Raw genomic sequence first — 18,621 nt, 5'->3', positions numbered from 1 at the left:
CACTGTGTATTTGCAAACCTTTTTGCTGTTTACTGTGCACACCTGTAATTTGAAAAGTAACACAACATCACTCTTAGGGTTTTAAACTCCTAATTCTTTCTACCTGAGTTTCACAGCCAAGTTTCCAGCTGTTACCCAAGGCCAAGGCACAGAGCAGGTACCCCCATCCTGCAGAAAGGAACCTCCATCCTCTCCTCTGCCAGCTCTACACATCACCGGTACCAACACAAGGCTCTGCAAAGAGTAGGGCAGGAGCTTGCAGGGAAGGGGTGGGAATCTTCAGCTGCTTCCTCCTCAGCTGCTCCCTCCTCCCAGCCCATATGCAGGATTTGTAGCTATGCTGATGTGTCCAGACATATAAGCTGGACTGGGCGCAGTTTAGACTTGAGCAAGAGAGGAAACAAAGAGAGGCTATGACTCAGAGCGCCAGTCTCCAGCTAGGCAGCTCCARAGCAGCCAAATGCACTTTCCCTTATTAGGCCACATCATGAAACCTCACTTTGTTCTCAGTTGTACCTAATTCTGCACTAGTAGCACTGACTTAAAGAATCAACTTTTAAAGCACCACTTGGCAGAGTGCAGCTCTACTTCCAGCTTTGCTTCTTAGAAGAAGCCCRTAAGTTATAATTAAATTTGACTCCACCTACTCTGAGCAACACTGAGCAGTGTAACATGAATCAGGCCCTTTTACCAGSAGATGACGTATTAAAATCCTAGCAGCTGTTTAACTTCCTGTAAATACTACATTTTAAAGACTATAATCTCAATTTCCACTGTGCCACCTCAGTTAATGAGGTGGTTTTGAGCTGGATTATTTTAGTGGACTGCTAAGAGAAAACATAAAAAAGATAGGGCCTTATATCTCCCACAGACTTCACTTAGAGAGCTCAGTTCTAAAAAWCCACAGGTGATTTTCCTCAATTTAAGTATTTTTGTCACATGATGTCAGATGTGTCCTCAGCTGAAATGTAACCCTGCATGAGCAATGGGCCRCCAGAGTGAGTTCATGCAAGAATTATGCAGGCAGCTGAACTTTCACACCTCTTCTTCCAGAATGCCTAAAATGCTGCTCCCAAAGCTGGWGGAGCCAAAAGGTTACAAGTCATTGTGTATTCTTACACAGTGCTGTTGACTGTGAAAATGAAACTAAATGAAAGATCAACCTTCTACCTACAGCTAAGCAGACAATCCACAGTCCAATTGTTACACGTGCTGCAGGGCAATTTGCATGCTATATTGTTATTTAAAATAAAGAGTGACAATTCTTAATGACCACTCTTAACCTGCTTCGTCAAAAAACCCAGATTTTCAGATGGGTTTAAACCCAATTTCCAACCCACTCTTATGATTCAAAGTGAAGCTCAGTAAGTAACCAATTGCCGTGAGCATATCTGTTTTGGTATTCACAAATTTGGGGTTTTATACCATAAACACACTATCAGGTAAAATAYCTGCATTGGTAAAATTACCAAGTCAAGTGTAACTTCTGGATTTGAGTTAGGACCCTTCCCTCCCTAGCCCTCATTCTGCACTGACACTGCTGCTTTCATTTTACACAGATGTAGCTGCAAAATGCTTTATATCCCTTGTGTAAATGTAAATTGCTAATCACTCAGAACAAAGAATTGCTTAAACTGTTCACAAAGTGACAGGAACCCTACTGACTCTATGAACACAAAATGTACTTCTAAATACCAAAAAATATGTACTTCTGCACACGAAATTCAGTTAATTGTTAATAAAAGAATAATGATTTTGCAGAGGTTAGGATCTGTACACTTCTGTAAGACAATCACAGCAGACACAGTGTTATACCTCAATGTTATAAACTTTTCTRTTAAATGGTGGCTTCCAGGGTGAGKGGGAAAAATGCTGAGCCAAATTCCTTTCTCAAGGATGTGATACAACAACAATATCAGAAGGGAGGACATGAATGGAGAAAAACACGTCTTGGTCTTGATGAGAAAACAGCTATCAGACCATAACATTGCATTAACAAACCCCTGTGTTTAGAAGGGTGTATTTAAGACCAATTACTGCCTTTACATTTCCAGCTTATAAAATCACAGGACTAAATTAGACTTCCATATTATTTTATTTCCCTCTTAAAATATAGCATTGAAGTCCTGCACACATATAAATACCCCTACAGTTTCTTACACACTTTCTATCCATCGTTACTTAAAGTGCCCAACTGTGAACATTAAAAGTAAAAACATTACTGTTAAGAGTGTCTATACTTGTAGGAGAACTGGTATTCTGACAATGCAGGCCACTGATTTTACAAAAATCACCTGCAAAAGAATACACCTTTAACAACACGCATCAATATTAACCCTGAAGTCTTATTTTTTTTTCCCACTCAACTGATCTAAAAGCAATTAATGTACAGGGTTTATTTTTGAAACATGTCTTTTACATAGTGTAAGAATAAAGGATAAATGCATTAMTTTCTTTCTAGCTCCCTCCTTTCCCCACAAAGTGTTTACTGTGTCCCAAGCTGCTATGTTGATTAAAACCAGTTGAAAAGAGCTCCGGAAATGCATGCAACTTAAAATTCACTTAAACACACTTTCAGTTATAAAGTCTGAGAGATTTGAATTTCAGCACGTGGCTACGGTTCAGTTGGGTTACTGGATGTGTTTGTCGTGGTGGCGAGGTTGGTAAACACTTCTTCCTTCGTTTCAGGCTGATGTCTTTCCATTTTGCTTTCCTCTTGAGCATTTTTGTTACTGCTATCTCCCTTGCTCTTGACTACCACAGGTTCAATCTCCATGATTTCCTGTGGTGCCTTAGGCTCTGGTAAATTTGGCTGAAGTCCATCAACTTGAACAGGTTCTGGGACATCTTCTGCTTTCTGTTCAAGTTTTTCCAGAATGGTCTGGACCTTCCTTACGCCATCTCTCCTGGCCTGGCGCACATCCGCACGACCCTCAGGGTCCACTGAGTCTAGGGCTAGCAACTCTTTGGTCAAATACTCTTCAATCATCAAGTACTTTTTGTCAGTTTTCTTGCCTTCAAAGGAGTTGACTGCCTGCTCAAGCATTTGTACTTTCTCCAGGATTGCTTCCACTTTCAAAACACCGGGATGCTTTTGAGGTTCTCCCGTTTCCATCGTCTTCGGCGGCGCCGCTTCTTCAGGAGGAGGCTTTTCCTGGGGWGGAACAACCTTAGGAGGGGAAGGAGCCTTTTTATCAGCTTTCTCTGCCATGGCTGGAGGCTTCTGGGGTGGCAGTTTAGGATCTGCTTCTTGGTGGGTGACCTGAATTGGGATATATGTGGAGGGTGCCTCYGTTTCGGGCGGTGGGGCTGCCTTGTTGTCAGGCTTGGTTTCAGGAGGAGGGGCTGGTCTTGGTGGCTCCTGAGCTGGGACTTGCTGCTGAGAAACCTGGTGAGCAAGGCAAGTTTTGTGTTGAGACACAACGCTCCTTATTTCCTTCCAAAGAACAAGTAATCTAACGTCTAATTTTCTGTATACTAGTAGTGCAATTTCACACACACGAGATTATTAATCTTCCCTTTAGCATTGCTGAATTTTACTGCTTTAAACTGAAAAACAGCACTGTGCTGAACAACTATTATTTTCACCAATATTAAATTTCAACTCACCCAATTGTGCCAATGTTCAATAAAATCAGCCCCATGAGCAGTTTTGTAAGACCTTTGAGCAAAGCCTTCAGCAAACTTAAGTCAGCAAGATTTCYTGCAGCTAACTGCAGCACAGTCAAAATTTCATCCCCTGTGTCATTAATTAAGGGCTCATCTTTCTTGAAAAGCCAACTAACTTTGCTGAGTTTTAATCACACTTTGGGCTATTCTCATCCTGTTCCCGTTTTCAGGACATTCCTTTTTTTGTTAGTGCTTATTTTAAATCTTTAACCTATTTACATGCAGAGGTTACTGTGTCAATCTTATTACACTGCAGTGATTAGAGAGTATCCTTGGGATTACTCCAGATCTGTCATCAAATCAAAAATCTCTTGAAACTGAGATTAGTTTTGAAATTTTAGCAGAAAACTGGAATTTGTCGTAACTGCATTTTCCTCCCCCTGACACGCYCTTTAATTACTTGTGCCCATATAGGATTTAAATGGCTGGAGTAAAATATTTATATTTATTTAAACCAAATAAGTAAATGCCTGCACTGACAAACGTTTACTGCTTTACCTGTCAAACATAAAATTTGATTAGGGAGTGCAAACTCCCACCCACAAAAATAAATTTGCACTGACCTAGAGTATACCATTAAATCTCAATCCTTCCTTGTTTTGTCCTAGCACCTGGGTTTTCAAAAATATTAACCTAATTCTGCTCCTGTCATTTTTAATGTGAAACACCTCCAGAGAGGAAATCAAGGCTTGTTTCTGTACATACCCYCTTCCACACACTCACAGCTGTCTAATTCCCAGTAGACTTTTAATTGCAGTTTTAGGAAAAAATTTAACATGGAAAAAATGTGCAATGAGCAACAGGTTCTATGACCAAGAACATGCTTCGAGTCAGAAAAATAAAAAGCTCCAGATTTTGCTTATCCTCTTTSTTCATAGCCAAAATTACTTTGTGCATCTGATGCTATCCCTAAATGGTTGTGAGACATCACTGAAGTATATTTACATAGATGTCACAAATCCCACAGACCTGATTTTCTTCACATAAACATAATGCAACACCAGTGACCTCAGYGTAATTACACCAAATTACACTGTGACAAGAGAAGATCAAATCRTGTGTTAAATCATATTTCAGTGATCCACCACAGTCCTGACAGCTGGAAAGGCAACTTGCTGCTTATCTCAGATCTTCCAGTCTGTTTAAATCTAGAAATGGAGATTGCTCTACACGCTCTCATGTGTGTGTTAGTACAAGCTCATTTCTCATTTCTAGCCAYGCTCCAGGCCCTGGCAGGTGATTCACTCCCCATTCTACATACCTGGGGTCTGTCTACGACTGTCTGCACTCGGATGGGAGCTGGGGGCTGCATCTGGCTGCTCAGCCTGGCCGGGGAGCTCTCCCGGCTGGAGGCGCCTCTCTGAGCCACCCTGAACGGAGACTGCGCCCGCGCCGCCTTGGGCTCCCTGTCCTCGGGCTGGATTTTGTGGAACACCGGCTGGTGGGCTTGGAACTCGCTCTGCTGGGCAGGGTAGTGGGTTTTCTGTGCCTGGTGGTAGGTTTGTGCMGGCTGGCGAGGCATGTTCTCGTGGATCACAGGGATGGGGATGTAACCGCGGGGAAGCGGGTGGCTCCCTGCGTTGGGTCTGCCAGAGGGCTGAGGGGAAACTGTTGGAGACTCAGGTGCTCCAGGAGGTTGAGGCTGTCACGAAAACAAAAATGCATTATTAAATTTTAACCATTTTGTGCTCACRATACTTTCCATTTCCAAAGAGTAAAAGGAGGCGCTCATCATAGAAACTGAACTTGTGTTTCCGGCATGCAAGGACTCCATTTCTCTGCTTTTTGGCCAAGGGCCTCACTAGACAAACCACAGAAGTTGTGAGAGCATCATTACAACAAGCAGGAACCTGAGCTACAGCATTCCCAGCCCTGAAATGAGCAGGGAGTGGATGCTCAGTCAGAACGTTTGCTGCTTTTGCATGGTTGTTCCTGTCTAAACCTGTTAAATTTGAGGTAAACTAAAGCTAAGCAAACAAATTACGTGCTGGAGACAAACCCAAAGCCCTGAGAGCACACGACACTGACTCCTGAAGCTGGCCACACTGACAAATTCTGTATGTTTTGCTGGGTTTTCTTTTAGGGAATGCTATTAATTTGGAAGCAGGCTATGGCAATGCAGGCATGGCTGATTCCTCTTTCTCTCCTCTCCTGTGAAAGGTCAGGCTGGAGCTGGGAGAGGGGAGGAGCAGAAAAGGCAGGAGAGAAGGGGAACAAGACCCCTCTTCTGGTGCTGACAAACTGCTCCTCTGCTCATGGAACAGCAGCCTTGAATAAATAAATGTTGGTTTGCACTAGAGCAGCATCAGTGGCGCAGTTTGGGGTCACCAGACAGGCTCTGGTCACTCAGCACCCACACTGCATTGCCCAAACATGCAGCAGCACTGGTTGTCTCCAAGTGGCACAGAAAACACATTCCCAAAACCACTCTGCAAAAGCTTTACAGAGTGGGAAGAAGGAAAAGCTGAGCCTTTTGTCCAGGTACTGCATGGACAGGCATGGTTAGTCAAAACAGCTTGAGAAAGCTGCCAACAGGATTTTAATTACATTCTTCAAACTCCAAATGGGCTTCAGAGAAGATGCCACTACTGCTGAATTACAGACCTGATATGTTTTCAGCTTGGTGAAGAGGCTGAATTTCCTGCTCATCTTACTTTGAATAAAAATGAGGCTTATATTTCCATATATTACAAAAACACCAATTTGCTAATTCTCTACAGAGAGCAGGCCAAAAATTCCACCTTCTGAAACACGAAACAAGCAGGATGACTTTCCCAAAGCTCATAATATCCTCACATGCCATTGAAGGACAGAAATTGCCAATTTTCACTTTTAAATCTGCATATATGTAAATCCATGCACTTTATACAACTGAAATATGAAATTAGGAAGCAAAGAACTTCTGAAGTGGCCTGGGTTGTTAGCTGACTGGACACTCATCTCTCCCACTTTGACTCATGGTGCAGAACACGAGAKGCTTGTCTGTACTCTCCATTTGTAGGGGAACCTGCACAAACCCTAAAACAACCCTCCCCTGCCACGGGGCCTGCTCAGCTCAGCGCTTATCTCTGCARAATCATTCCAGAACCGGAGTGGGTGATGCTAGAAAAAAACCCATCCATATTTATGCCACGGTGACCGTGCACTTTCCGTACTCTGGGAGAACGCAACCCTGCGGCGAGTTTGTGCAGGATAAACTGTGACACTGTGCAGAGCTTGCTGAGAGCAGAGCTGCTGGCTGCTCACCTCGGGTCCGTGCGTGGCCGGCATGGCCGGGGCCGCAGCTGCCGGTGTCTGTCCGCATTGCTGATCGGCCGCAGCCGCCTCGGCCGGGCCCCGCGCCGGCGACTCGGGGCCACCCTGGGCCCCCCTGAGCGGGGGCTGCGCCTGCCCCGGGGCCGGAGCCGCCTCTGTCTTGTACCTCTGCTGCGGGGAGGAGAAGCAGGGGTGCTGCTGCCGGCCGTCGATGCCCTCGTGGATGACGGGAATGGCGATGTAGCCGGCCCGGAGCTTGGGGTAGCCCACGTGTGCTTCTCTGGYCACCGGCTGCTTGGGGCTGTCGCGAGAGGGGCCATTCGCTGAGGACTGGCCCTCCTGGAAATGAAAAACATCACAGAGCGCTTGTTGGTGGCTCAATAAACCCAGCTGCACTAAAGGTCTGCCCTAAAAGCAGCGTTGGCTGTGTATGAGGAGCTCAGACCCTCTCAGGGGTGAGGGCAGCCAACAGCGGGTGCTGACACTGCAGGCAAGGGGAGGAAACTGAAAAATCTGCTTATGTGGGGAGCTTTCACCCCCACTTCTCACAAACAYTCACTTGTGCTCTGAAATACCTGCCCAATTCCAACTGGGTTCCTTATTTAYCATGCAGCACAAGCACTTAGCCATCAGCCCACCCTCTCAGAGGGAGCTCATCCAATTCAAACAAGTGCYCACGGGACCAGAGAGAGGCATTTCCTCAGCACCTCTCAGAACACATCTGTGCTACATCTGAAAAGACACTTGCAATGAAGATTAATCCCAACAGAAGCGCAAATTTGGTTGGTTTTATTCTTCCCACTGGCTGTTTGAAGAGATACTGACACTGCACACTGAAAATATATTCACTTCCAGCTAAGGAGGACATGCTTCAGTAAATATGAGGGAGAGGGAAGGGAAAGACAGCATAGCTTAACAAAGAAGAAAACACTGAAAAGCAAGATTTAAAAATCCCTGTGYTGTACATTCACTGGACAATGTCAAAGCTGGGTGGAAGTGGTTTGTTCTAAGAGCCCTCACAAGTCCTCTAGTAAGTTCTTCCTGCATCGGTCATTCTATTTTGAGACCCTGCAAGGGCCAAGTTCCAGATGTATCTCTAAGTCAGATCATATAACAAGCACCTCTGTCATTCAGAGGGTAATGTCATTATTCAGTAAGAGGAGAATTTAATAAGGGGACATATGGTGCAAGTGTTGGAAACCCTATTTTTAAAGRGGTGTTTAAGCTGCAAAAATATTTCATGTTGCTCCTGTAGACATTAACATACTAATTCATTAGGAATTTGCTGTTTTACCAACCAGATTATCAGCGTTCTCCCTATATAATAGTATCACCTTTAAAAGTAAATTTCTCTTAGCAAGAAAACTGCATAGAATAAAGGCTGTTATTTATATAAGCAAACGAAGACAAAACACACAGAAAGGAACAAGTTCAAAGTCCGAGCCCCAGTGTTCCATTCCCTTTTACTCATTAAAAAAAAAAAAAAACAAACCAAAAAACAAACACTCACCCAAAAAACAACAACCTGCACAAAGGAAGAATTCTATAAGAGGCACAGAGGAGAGCCAAGGCCTAGAAAGTTCGCAGAGAGGAGCAATTTGAAATTGGCTTCCCCAGCTGCAGAACAAGGATGATCTCACACCAAGGTCTGCACCGGGATCCACGGATGAGTCATTTCAAAGCCTCCCTACCAGGAAACCACATTCCTCTGCTGCCGGGGGYTTTCAGAGCCCCCCACACCAACAGYGCTSGCTCTTCCACCTCCACCAGCACAACCCCGACCCCGCAGCTCTCTCTGCAGGGAGATGTGCACCCCAACACCAGAATTTGTGGGATATCAATCTGAGGGGCGCTCAGCCGACAGCAATGCGGGGCAGAGGGGGAGCAGAGGGAGTTTGGAGGGCAGCAATGGTTCRTTCCCAGCAGAAGCGGCTCCCCCGGCCCCGCAGCTGCTCCCGGCCCCGGTAACCCGAGCGCCGTCACCCCGACCGCCTTAACGGGCTCCCACCGCTATTAAAAGAGATTCGCTCACCTCCAGCGCCTCCGTGGGAAGGAAGGGTCGGGACTGCRAGGGGTTTAGGGCTTGGGAGGGCCAGCAGCACCTGCAGATGCCCTGGCATGGGGAGGTTGTCAGCCCAGCGTGCTCTGCTCCACTGGGTGTGCAATACTTCTGGGGTCTGTGTTGTCTTTAATGCCTCTGTTTGGGGATAAGTCCTCCAATTTTCTGGAATAATCCACGATTATAAATCGTTCACATGGACAGTGTTCCACTCCTCCCAGCCTGCAGAAACCCCCCAGGTCTCCAGCAAGGGATTCCCCTCCCTCGTGTTCACGTTCAGACCCGTAAGGTTGCCCTTGTTTTGAACCTTCTTAGCAATCTCAGAAATCTGCCACTGCAACTTCAGCCCTGCTAAGAAACACAAAAGAAGAGCCCAAACCAAGCAAAATCAGGTTGGACTGCTTTTTCAAACCACCCAGTTCACAAATTAAGTAAAACCTCTGTCAATACTTCGGGGGGTTTTATTTTGCTGGTTTTTTCTARTGCAAGTGCTAGCCCATCATTAAGTGCTACAACATAGACCATAGTCCCATAATTTCTCACKTATTCTTACAGCTTCAGCCAACCTGTGCTGCTCCTGGGGAAAGTTAGTGTTCCAAGTTGGTCCTTTGTCACAAGCTTTTTTTCCCTGTAGTCAGGTCTAACCACAGAGGCCTCTGAATCGCTCAGTCATACTGGAACAGCCCTCGCTGGAAGAACAAACGCAGCGTCCTTGTTTTTCCCACCATCAGTGCCTCCAAGGCAGAGATCAGGTTTGGGAAAGGTGCTCTCATCACAACTGCACTTCCTGATCCACATTGTTCCCTTCAACACTTAATTAATACTCAACTCTACAAACAGTTGCTTACATTAGCCAGTGTGTATCACCACATCTCCAACATTCTTTCCTTCCTGTTTCTGGTCCTCCCACTGTCCTACAATCACAAACACGCACAGTTCACGTACTCTGAAACTCCCATGGCTGGGGAATGACACCTCAGCCCAAGTCTGAGGAGGTCCTGGGTTCAGGGAGAGGCTGCCCGTGGTTTGGGTCTGTATTTAGTGAGAATCCAACACACRGCGAGTGAGTGCACATCCCAATGTCCTGTCTCCAGAGTTCTGGCTAAAGCAGTTCTGTTTTGTGCAGGGGAGCCTGTGTTTCCAGCCTGGACAAACAGGTTCTGGAAGACTTMAGGAGAAGCTCAGATGTGCCTGGGGACACTGTGTGAAGGAGGAAGAATGGAATCAAGYTCTGGAAAACTCTCACTGTAACATTACAGAGGAAAAATTAATGGATTCCCTCCCAGTGCTTTGATTCCTGTTTCACAGCACAACAAAAAATAGCCTATTTTTGTTTTTATTTACCTTTTTACCACATTGAGTTTTTTCTTGTTATATTAACAAACCTGTTACCTGGAAAAAGCCCAGAGCTCACATTTAACACAAATCTGCACTAAGAAATGACCCACAAATGAATGACAAGTCTTAGTCCATCAGCCTTCCTGGTTTAGAGTACAAAAAACCAGGAATACTAGTTGGGTTTCTGCATTAAAACAAATTGAAGCAAATTTCTCTCACCCTCATCTAGGGAAGCGAAAAGTAATCCTTAAAATGGAGAGTAGCTACAATCAACAGTATCAACTAATTTTTACTAAGTAGCACGACTGACTTTCAGCACTGCAGCAACCTCAGCTGCAATCACACAATTTAAGAGGCAGAATCCCCCAAAAGGAGGGAGCACAAAAATGCAAAAACTCCTTTGARCAGCTCAGAATTTTTATGACTGTCCCAAACTACGCTTCAGGTAGCCTGAAATAGCTGCAGGAACTCAAACCCAATCCAGCCTTTCAGGAGGTGCCSAGGTAATTCATCCCATCCAGACAAAGGAGAGTTTTGGCTCAGCTGCAGGAAGGACAGCAAAGCTGAGATCTGCTCAGGAGCAGGGACAGCACTCGCACCTCACGGGACCAGGAGCAGCGTCTGTTGTGAGGCCATCACCAGGATAAATAAAGGTGCAGCCAGCACGGGTTGTGCAACTGGAAAAAACACTTCATACCCCCACATCCTGCTCCTGGCTTCCCATGGGAAGGGCACTGTCAGGACTGACACGAAAATCCTCCAATTTGCTCTCGTTTTGAGTGAGGTCTGAAACTATGAGCCAGTGGAATGCAAAAAGCAACAGTAAGAAGAAAAACACAACCTTGCACCAGGATTCCCAACACATCTGTACTATCTGGAGTGGATAATGGATAACTCCTAGTGGGCCCCAAGTGTGCTCAAGTGTTATTCCAGACTCSAACACAGAAATCTGCAAATTCAGTCACTGCTGATGCCAGCAAATTGCCATTGGAGCTCTCCAGATGGTTGTACCATTCGAATTAAATTTGTCAAAATATTCTGTGTGGATGTCTGATGACCTGAATGAAAATATCCAACTCAGAATCTCCCTTTTGAGACTCCTTACATAATACATTGTTCATTCCTCAAATACTAAAGCAGTCTACAGGATAAAGTCTAAAAGCCAGCTTTGCTGCCATCACAGTTGTGCATTTTTTTAACCTGTCCTGATGTTATTTCCAGCAGTCAATTCAGCTCTCCAAAGCACATTTTATACATACACAGCACCCCTGCAGCTCTCGAAGAGCAGCAGTGCGAGTATTTAAATTGCACTTGTTTTGTAAATAYTACCTAGCAAAGGGAAAACAAAATTTACCAGCACTGCCAAGAGATTAAACATCTTTCTGTATGCYAACAGATGGTCCACTGACTCCAGTGTCATTCTGAACTTGTGAGCTGCTGCTGTAGGGAGCACCATGCAAACAGAATCATTCTGGTTGCTCAAGTGACTGAGAAAATGCCAGTACCTGACAAAATCCGACTTGAGAACACGCCTTCCATGATTTTAAATCAGATTCTTTGCATTTAGGATGAAAGGAATAGAATAGTTGTGAAAGAGCAGAACCAAACATGGCAACAAAACTAAAATGAGTGGCATATAACAGCCAAGTCTTCTTTGYTCACAAGTGTATTTTATCTGAATTGCCATGAATAACCAAAAAAGCCAGTGGTAGCCAGTATCCAAATCCAAGAATGCAGTAACTCTTTATAAATTAAAGAAAATACCATTTTTGTCACAGAAAGACAAAACCTCAACCACTGCAACTGGATTCCACATCCACTTGTACCTTACTTTAGGCCAGACCTTTTTTCCTTCTCTGTTGCATTAACTACAAGAGTACACTACCTTTGCCACCAACAGAAATCAACATATCCCAAGTATTCCTAAGAAGTTCCTCATCAGTGCTTTGCGTTTGAACATATTAATAGCACAACATCAGCATGAGCTGGCTTTCACTAGCACTTCCCAGAGAACTACACGAGTTGGAAGGTACCCAGTGATCGCTCTCAGTGCTGACTCCAAACTTCTTACAGCCCTGCCTCAGCTGCTGCAGACATTTGCATTCTCACCCTTTTACTCACAATTTGTGCTTAAATATATGGACTGAGCACATAGGCATTTGAGCAAGATATCATTAGCTAATGACTGAAGGAAACCATGAATAAGCTCAGTTGCATGAGCTGTCCCAGTAGAACTTGGTGTCACTCGCATCATGTAACCCAATTACAGGCCAAGCTGCTTTTGATGTTCCACTTGCTGAATGCTGAGTTTCATTTCCCAACATACACATGTGTAGGCAAATAGGCCTTTTGTTCTCTCTTGTAATTATCAAGTTGTATAATACAAGTATCCCATTAATGTTGGCCCTAACTGATGCCATTAGAAATAAATAAATGCTATTAAAAACTGAAGAAGAAAACAAATCGTAAGCTTTTCAGAACAGAGAGCCCTACTGGAGCAGATATATTTGTTATCTTGCAGATCCATCTTGTTCCAGGAACAAAACCTGTCCTCTTTTAATCATTAAGAGGGATCTTTCTTCAGCTAAAATGCCTCRGTGCAGACATGACAACACCTGCCCTGTGTGCCCATGAGTGGAAGTTGGCACCGAGAGCACCCGAGGGCCAAACTGAACATGTCTGAGAAAGAAACAATGAGGAGCAGAGCACTCYGAGGAGAGCTGGAATCACCACCCACCCCACCAGCTTTAGTGGATGGRGTTAGAGAAAAGCCATTTAGAGCACTAACAGAAATATCCTTGTCAAGGGCAATGAGAATGACATTTTATTCAGTTATTTCTGTTCRCTGGCTGACTACCTAAGAAGCAGGTGGTCAACCTGTTGCTTTCCTGTTAGTTATAAACTAGGAATCTGAAATACATCAGAAAGCACAAGCATCAATAATTAGCAGAACAATGCCTCATTAAAAAAAAAAAAAAAAAAAAAGCTGATAATGGTTGGAATAACAGGCTGTGAATTTCACAGTTTATAGTCAGGCTCCACATTTTCATCTAAAATTTCATTTTACACACAGCAGTTTTCTGCCTTCACTTCCTTAAAAACCCATTTTCCAACACTATAAAAGCACTTGCTACATTGCACCCCRTTTATTAATTAAGGCTTTGCCATCAGCCATAAAAAACACACTTTTGTGCTACTTTGCCTACTGGATGATGCCAGACAAGTTGCTCCCCACGCCTGATTTTCTTATCCGTAAAACCAAGAAAGAAAAATAAAAATAATCAAACCAACAGCTTCTGCAACACATTCAAGACACAGCATTTTTCTTTTTGTCTGTAATTAAGTAATGTGATCTGTGAGAACAAGCCATTTCTTCTAATTAACATTTACCTTTACCTTGGCATGAAAAGAGGCCACAGCTTACCTAGAGAGTGATACTGTCTGCACACCCCAAAGCACACTGGATTGTTACCTGCCTTATCATGGTTCAAGTGGGAGCAATTCTATTTTTGCCACGTACTCATGGAAAAGTTCTGCCTGTGAACACAAGTGTCAAAAACACAGTTCCTAGGTAAGAATGCTTGGCACAAGGATTCTTCCTTTGTCCTTCAGATGAGAGGCACACGGTGCCAGGAGTTACAAGGAACCCTGCAACACCTTCTGCGCTTTTCCTCTTGCTTTATCTCCAGTATCATCTCTTCGTGTTCCTGTCTCTTATTTCCAATTAGATCCATCCCTCGTTTTCAGGTTAATTGATATCTCCATAAGTTAACTCCCTGTTGGCCATGTTCTGTCAGGGGGGGTGTTTTAAATAAATACACGAAGCAGCTGCAGGGCATCTGCACAAAGCCAGGACACAGCCCCTCCAAAAATCCCCTGCTGATAATTTTACCACTCCTACCTATTATGCCTTCTCTGGGCAGCACCTTTTTAATCCAGTAACTGCCTTATTAGCCTGACAGAATGCACATGAGCATTAGGAATGCAAAAACATCGCAGGTGGAAGAGACCTGAATTGTTAGCTAAGGTGACCTCACATTCCCTTCCCCTGAGGAGAATCCTGCSAGGGGTGCAGCTCCAGAGAGGCTGTTCTGACCTCTCGGTGCAATTTCTAATTTGGTCTACCAAGGATTTTTCAATCAACTTGACCGTGAGAAGTCAGTGCTCAAAAATAAGTCCACTGCTAAAGAGATGCGAATCGAGTGACTTAAAACTTATTTGGGGAAGCAGAGAGAAAAGAGATGCAACAGCCGTGAGGGGAGAGGATGGAAACTGAGGTGTAGTTAGCTGTTCCCCAATGAAGCATCTGCAGGAGGGTGAGATGGCTTCTTCTTCCTTTGTTTAGGGCTGTGCAGTCATTGCTGCAGCCAACACTTMTCATAGATCACTTTTACTGCTGCTCCCTGACTTGTGCCCGGCTGCTGCAGCTTTTAGCTCAAACCCAAGGYACCAGTGAGCTATTGATCACCTCAATATCCGTTCAGTGAAACCCAGCACAGTCAATTCCTTTGGTTTATTTTTAGCTGTATTATTTCCCTGGGGGTTTACTGCCTGTGGAAACAACACAGAGAAGGKGTATTGATAAATACCTATACCTTCTTTGTTTTCTTCTTTAAATGCAATCTATTTTTATCAAYGCTTTGGAGAACGCCAAGTTAATGATTTAATGGCAGAGGACAATCCTGCAGGATGTATGCAGCGCTGTGATCCCTTAAGTTAGCATAGAAAACAACTATAATAARGCATAGGAAATGAGTAATTCTATCAAAGGAAAAAAAAAAGGAAGAGTGGCACTGCTAGTAAACTTCCTATATACATCTTCCAAATATTGATTGTACCTTACTCCTTCAATGTCTTACTGTTAACTAATCAGACCCTTGAAAGAAAATCATTAGTCTACCAAGAAGTCTCACTAATAAATACTTTGCTGTCATTTGCARAGCCATCCCTTCTTGCTCCCTGGAATAAAAAGAGATTTTTCTCCTCTTTCTCATGAAAGGGTCCCTAATCCAGCCTTCTGCTGCAGTGATTTCTTCTTCCATGTAACAGAAACAAACATGCAGAGGAAGAACATCCCATAATTTATGTGGGTAAAAAAAAACAAAAAACAAAAAACAAACAAACAACAAAAAAAAGGCCAGACAGAATGAGGAAATAACAAAATTCAGAGCCATCGGAATTCACAAATGTATCTGAAATACAAAGTTAAATGCAAAATCAAGGTCTGGTTTCGTGCTWTAAAAGGCTTTGTCACGGGTTAAAATTTCAGAAGAGCCACTTCAACTTTTACCTGATTATGTATCTGGCACAGAGCACTGCAGTCAGCGTGGCTACACTGATGTTAAGCCCGGGGTAAGTGAGAAGACCAAGATCAAGCACTTGGGAACAACAGGACTTTATTATGGCACTGCCTCAGCTATATTATTGCTTGGCTAGAAAAGCTCAGTTAGCCCTAGATCTGTGCTCCATTCATTGCCCACTTGCAGTTTAAYACCTCATTTCATTGCCTGAGTGCTTCAGAAAGGTAACAAATATCCACAAGGAGAATACTTGTGGATGTAGCGCAAGACCACCATAAAGGTGGTAAAAAAATTGCTAATCTCACTGTCAGATTGCARTGAAAGCAACGGAATGATGGAGTCAGCACAAGTTTGATCTTGGTACAACCRCCCTTGAAAAATGCATGAAGTCTGGCACACGCAGTCAGCTTTTGTCATTCTCAGATCACTTCTGAAAGTCCCAAGTTCTCTGTTGAGCTAGACTGAGAATAAAGGAAATCAGAAAGCTCTCCCGCACCAAGTCTCTCTTTCTGCTCTTATCTGTGGTTATGTCCTTCYTCCCTGCTTAGGCATTCACAGAAGTCTGGTGTCTTCAAAAATCTTTGCTGGATTTGAAATTCAATGTCAGGGCTAATTTRCCTTCCTTGGCATTGCCTAGCTAAGAAAATATTATTTAGGAAGAGACATATTTTCCTTGGGCCTGATTCTAAGATTCTTTTGCTAACTACTACCTGTCCTTGTGAAAGACACAGACTCAACAAACTGATGATTTCAGCAGCTGTCCATGAATTCCAGCAGATACACTTAACTCAAGGCTCTGACAAATGGGTCTACAAAAGCAGCTACACACAACTTCTACCACCATAAACTGGAGGAGTTTTTTTGGTAGGAACTCCCAAAAATCAACACTTCATCTCTGGAGGCATTTCTTTCACTCTCAATGAACAAAACCAAAAGCAGGCATTCCTGCTTGCAGCCAACAGTAACAGATTTTCCTGCTTGGGAAAAATGTGTACCCCACAAGAGCTGTTCAAAAGCAGGTGCAGCTTTTTGTACCTGTGACATCCCTTGCCAACTGGCAGAAAAGGCACAGAGGCACTTTTCATTTCCAGAGATTTCACACGAGGTAGGGGGTGAAAATTTGTTTTGTTTCATGCACCCACTCAAGCAGAGGACTGATCCATCAGAGAACTTCCAACTCCCTTCACACAATTATTGAAAGCAGCTTGAATCTGACTGTTCTGTTAAATGGGTTAGTCTCAAGTGATATTCCTGGAACAAAAGCCTTTGAGTAAACAGCACACTTTTCCTCTCAAGTACATTCTATGATTATAAAAACCACACTGTTTATTATTTTTACAACCATAACAGCCAGTGTTAGCAGGTGCCTCCAAAAAGGAGATAAAACACTTTTTCCTATGCTAGTCTCAATATTCATATTATCAAATTACATTTTTCCAAGACCTTTGCATATTATTACTAGAATYTATTTATAGATCAAACGAGCTAAACTTTAAAGAGCTGCAAAGGGGGTTAATTTGTGATCGAGAAGTACGTCCCTTCCTTTCCAACGCCAGCTGCTCTCACACCGAGCTTTCAGTCACGGTCTGCGCTCGCAAACCGGGCAATTACTATTTTAAGAAACGGTAAGTTCTTAAAATAATTAACACTTCTTGAGCGCTTCGCTCCTCACGCTGTACGTAATGCAAGGGGAGAGAAACTTCTAACAGCTCTGGTGCGGCCGCATCCCGCAAACCAGCGGTCCCTTCCCCGCAGTGAACCCGCGCCGGGGCTCCCGTCCCTGGCTCCCCGGAGCTCCCATGGCCCCGGTCCCTGCCGTCCCTCGGTTCCCCGGAGCTCTCGCAGCCCCATCCCTGCCATCCCTCGGTTCCCCGGATCTCTCGCAGCCCCATCCCTGCCATCCCTCGGTTCCCCGGGGCTCCCGCAGCCCCATCCCTGCCGTCCCTTGGCTCCATCCCTGCCATTCCTCGGGGCCTCCCCGCAGCAGCCGCCGCTCCCCGGCGCGGCCCCTCCTCGCCGGCCGGCGGCCCCGGGCTCCGGTCCAGCCCCGCGGATCATCGTACCCGGGCCGTGCCCGAGCTCCTTGCCGGGAGGGACACCYCGGGAGCGCGGGGGAGCCGGGCAGCCCGGCGTGTTCTGGGTTACGCGATGCTCGGCGCAAAGAAGCGCTCCGAGACCGCTGGGGAATCGCTTTCCCACTTCGCTCAAGTTTCCAGCACTTTCTGCCCACAGCTGCCGCGCTGTCGGGTCAGAGGGCTGTATTACCCCGAGGAACGGGTTATATTCTCCAAAATGYGGAGAATCTGAGCCGAAAGGGTCATTTCTCAGGGCCCCGGTAAAACCCCGGCCGCTCTCCCCTCCGCGCCTCTCCTTCCATGGACATATTTGGACTGAGATGTGGCTTTTCCCCGAGCGTGCTTCGGMACAAAACCGGAGCGGCAGCTGCCGGGAGAGTTTGGAACCAAGGAAAAGAAAAAGAGGAAAGCAAAAAAAAAGTCGGAGCCCGTGCTGGATCCCTCCCTTTTTTAAGGCATTCAATGTCTGGGCAGTTCACAGCTGAAAAATAAATCAGGTTCGCCTCTCCCCTGGCAGGCCGGGCGGACTTAACCAACTTTAAATAAACATCACAGGGCCGAGGTATCAAATGATTTAATGCACAAAAAAGGGACTGCAGTGCGTCAGAGACAAAAGGCAGCTCCTGGCCTCACCGCATCGCCATGCGCGGGGGGAGCGCGGCCCCCGACCCCCCTCGCCCCGCCGGGACACCCGGCCCGGGCAGCCCCCGCCCGCCCTACCTGCGGCGCCGCTCGCAGSCGCGGGTCGCTCCAGGTCGTGGTGCGGCTGTTGTGATCCACGAAGAAGGGCCAGCCGGTCTGCGGGTCGATCTTGATCTCCCAGCCGGGGGGCAGCGGCTCGGCGCTGCCCTCCATCTGCGCGGCGGCGCTCATGGCGGGGCCGGGCGCGCCGAGCCGGGGCAGTGCGGGCGGGGTCCGGCGCCGG

At 45.4% G+C, this 18,621-nt stretch overlaps 1 protein-coding gene across 1 annotated transcript; it reads right to left on the bottom strand.

Moving 5' to 3' along the window:
* Window positions 1-2,076: 2,076 nt before the first annotated feature.
* BAG3 (BAG cochaperone 3) lies at window positions 2,077-18,621 on the bottom strand. The gene is made up of 4 exons (XM_057379261.1): window positions 18,417-18,621; window positions 6,916-7,263; window positions 4,931-5,311; window positions 2,077-3,388 (listed from the first exon to the last, which is right to left on the bottom strand). Exons 1-4 carry the CDS (start codon window positions 18,567-18,569, stop codon window positions 2,615-2,617), a joined length of 1,656 nt encoding a protein of 551 aa, XP_057235244.1. The 5' UTR covers window positions 18,570-18,621; the 3' UTR covers window positions 2,077-2,614.

The sequence above is a fragment of the Malurus melanocephalus genome, unplaced genomic scaffold (assembly GCF_030028575.1).
Source record: "Malurus melanocephalus ecotype Western Australia unplaced genomic scaffold, MMel_1.1 scaffold_397, whole genome shotgun sequence".
Taxonomy (NCBI): domain Eukaryota; kingdom Metazoa; phylum Chordata; class Aves; order Passeriformes; family Maluridae; genus Malurus; species Malurus melanocephalus.
The sequence above is the reverse complement of the archived record's forward strand: the minus strand, read 5'-3'. Positions and strand labels throughout refer to the sequence as shown.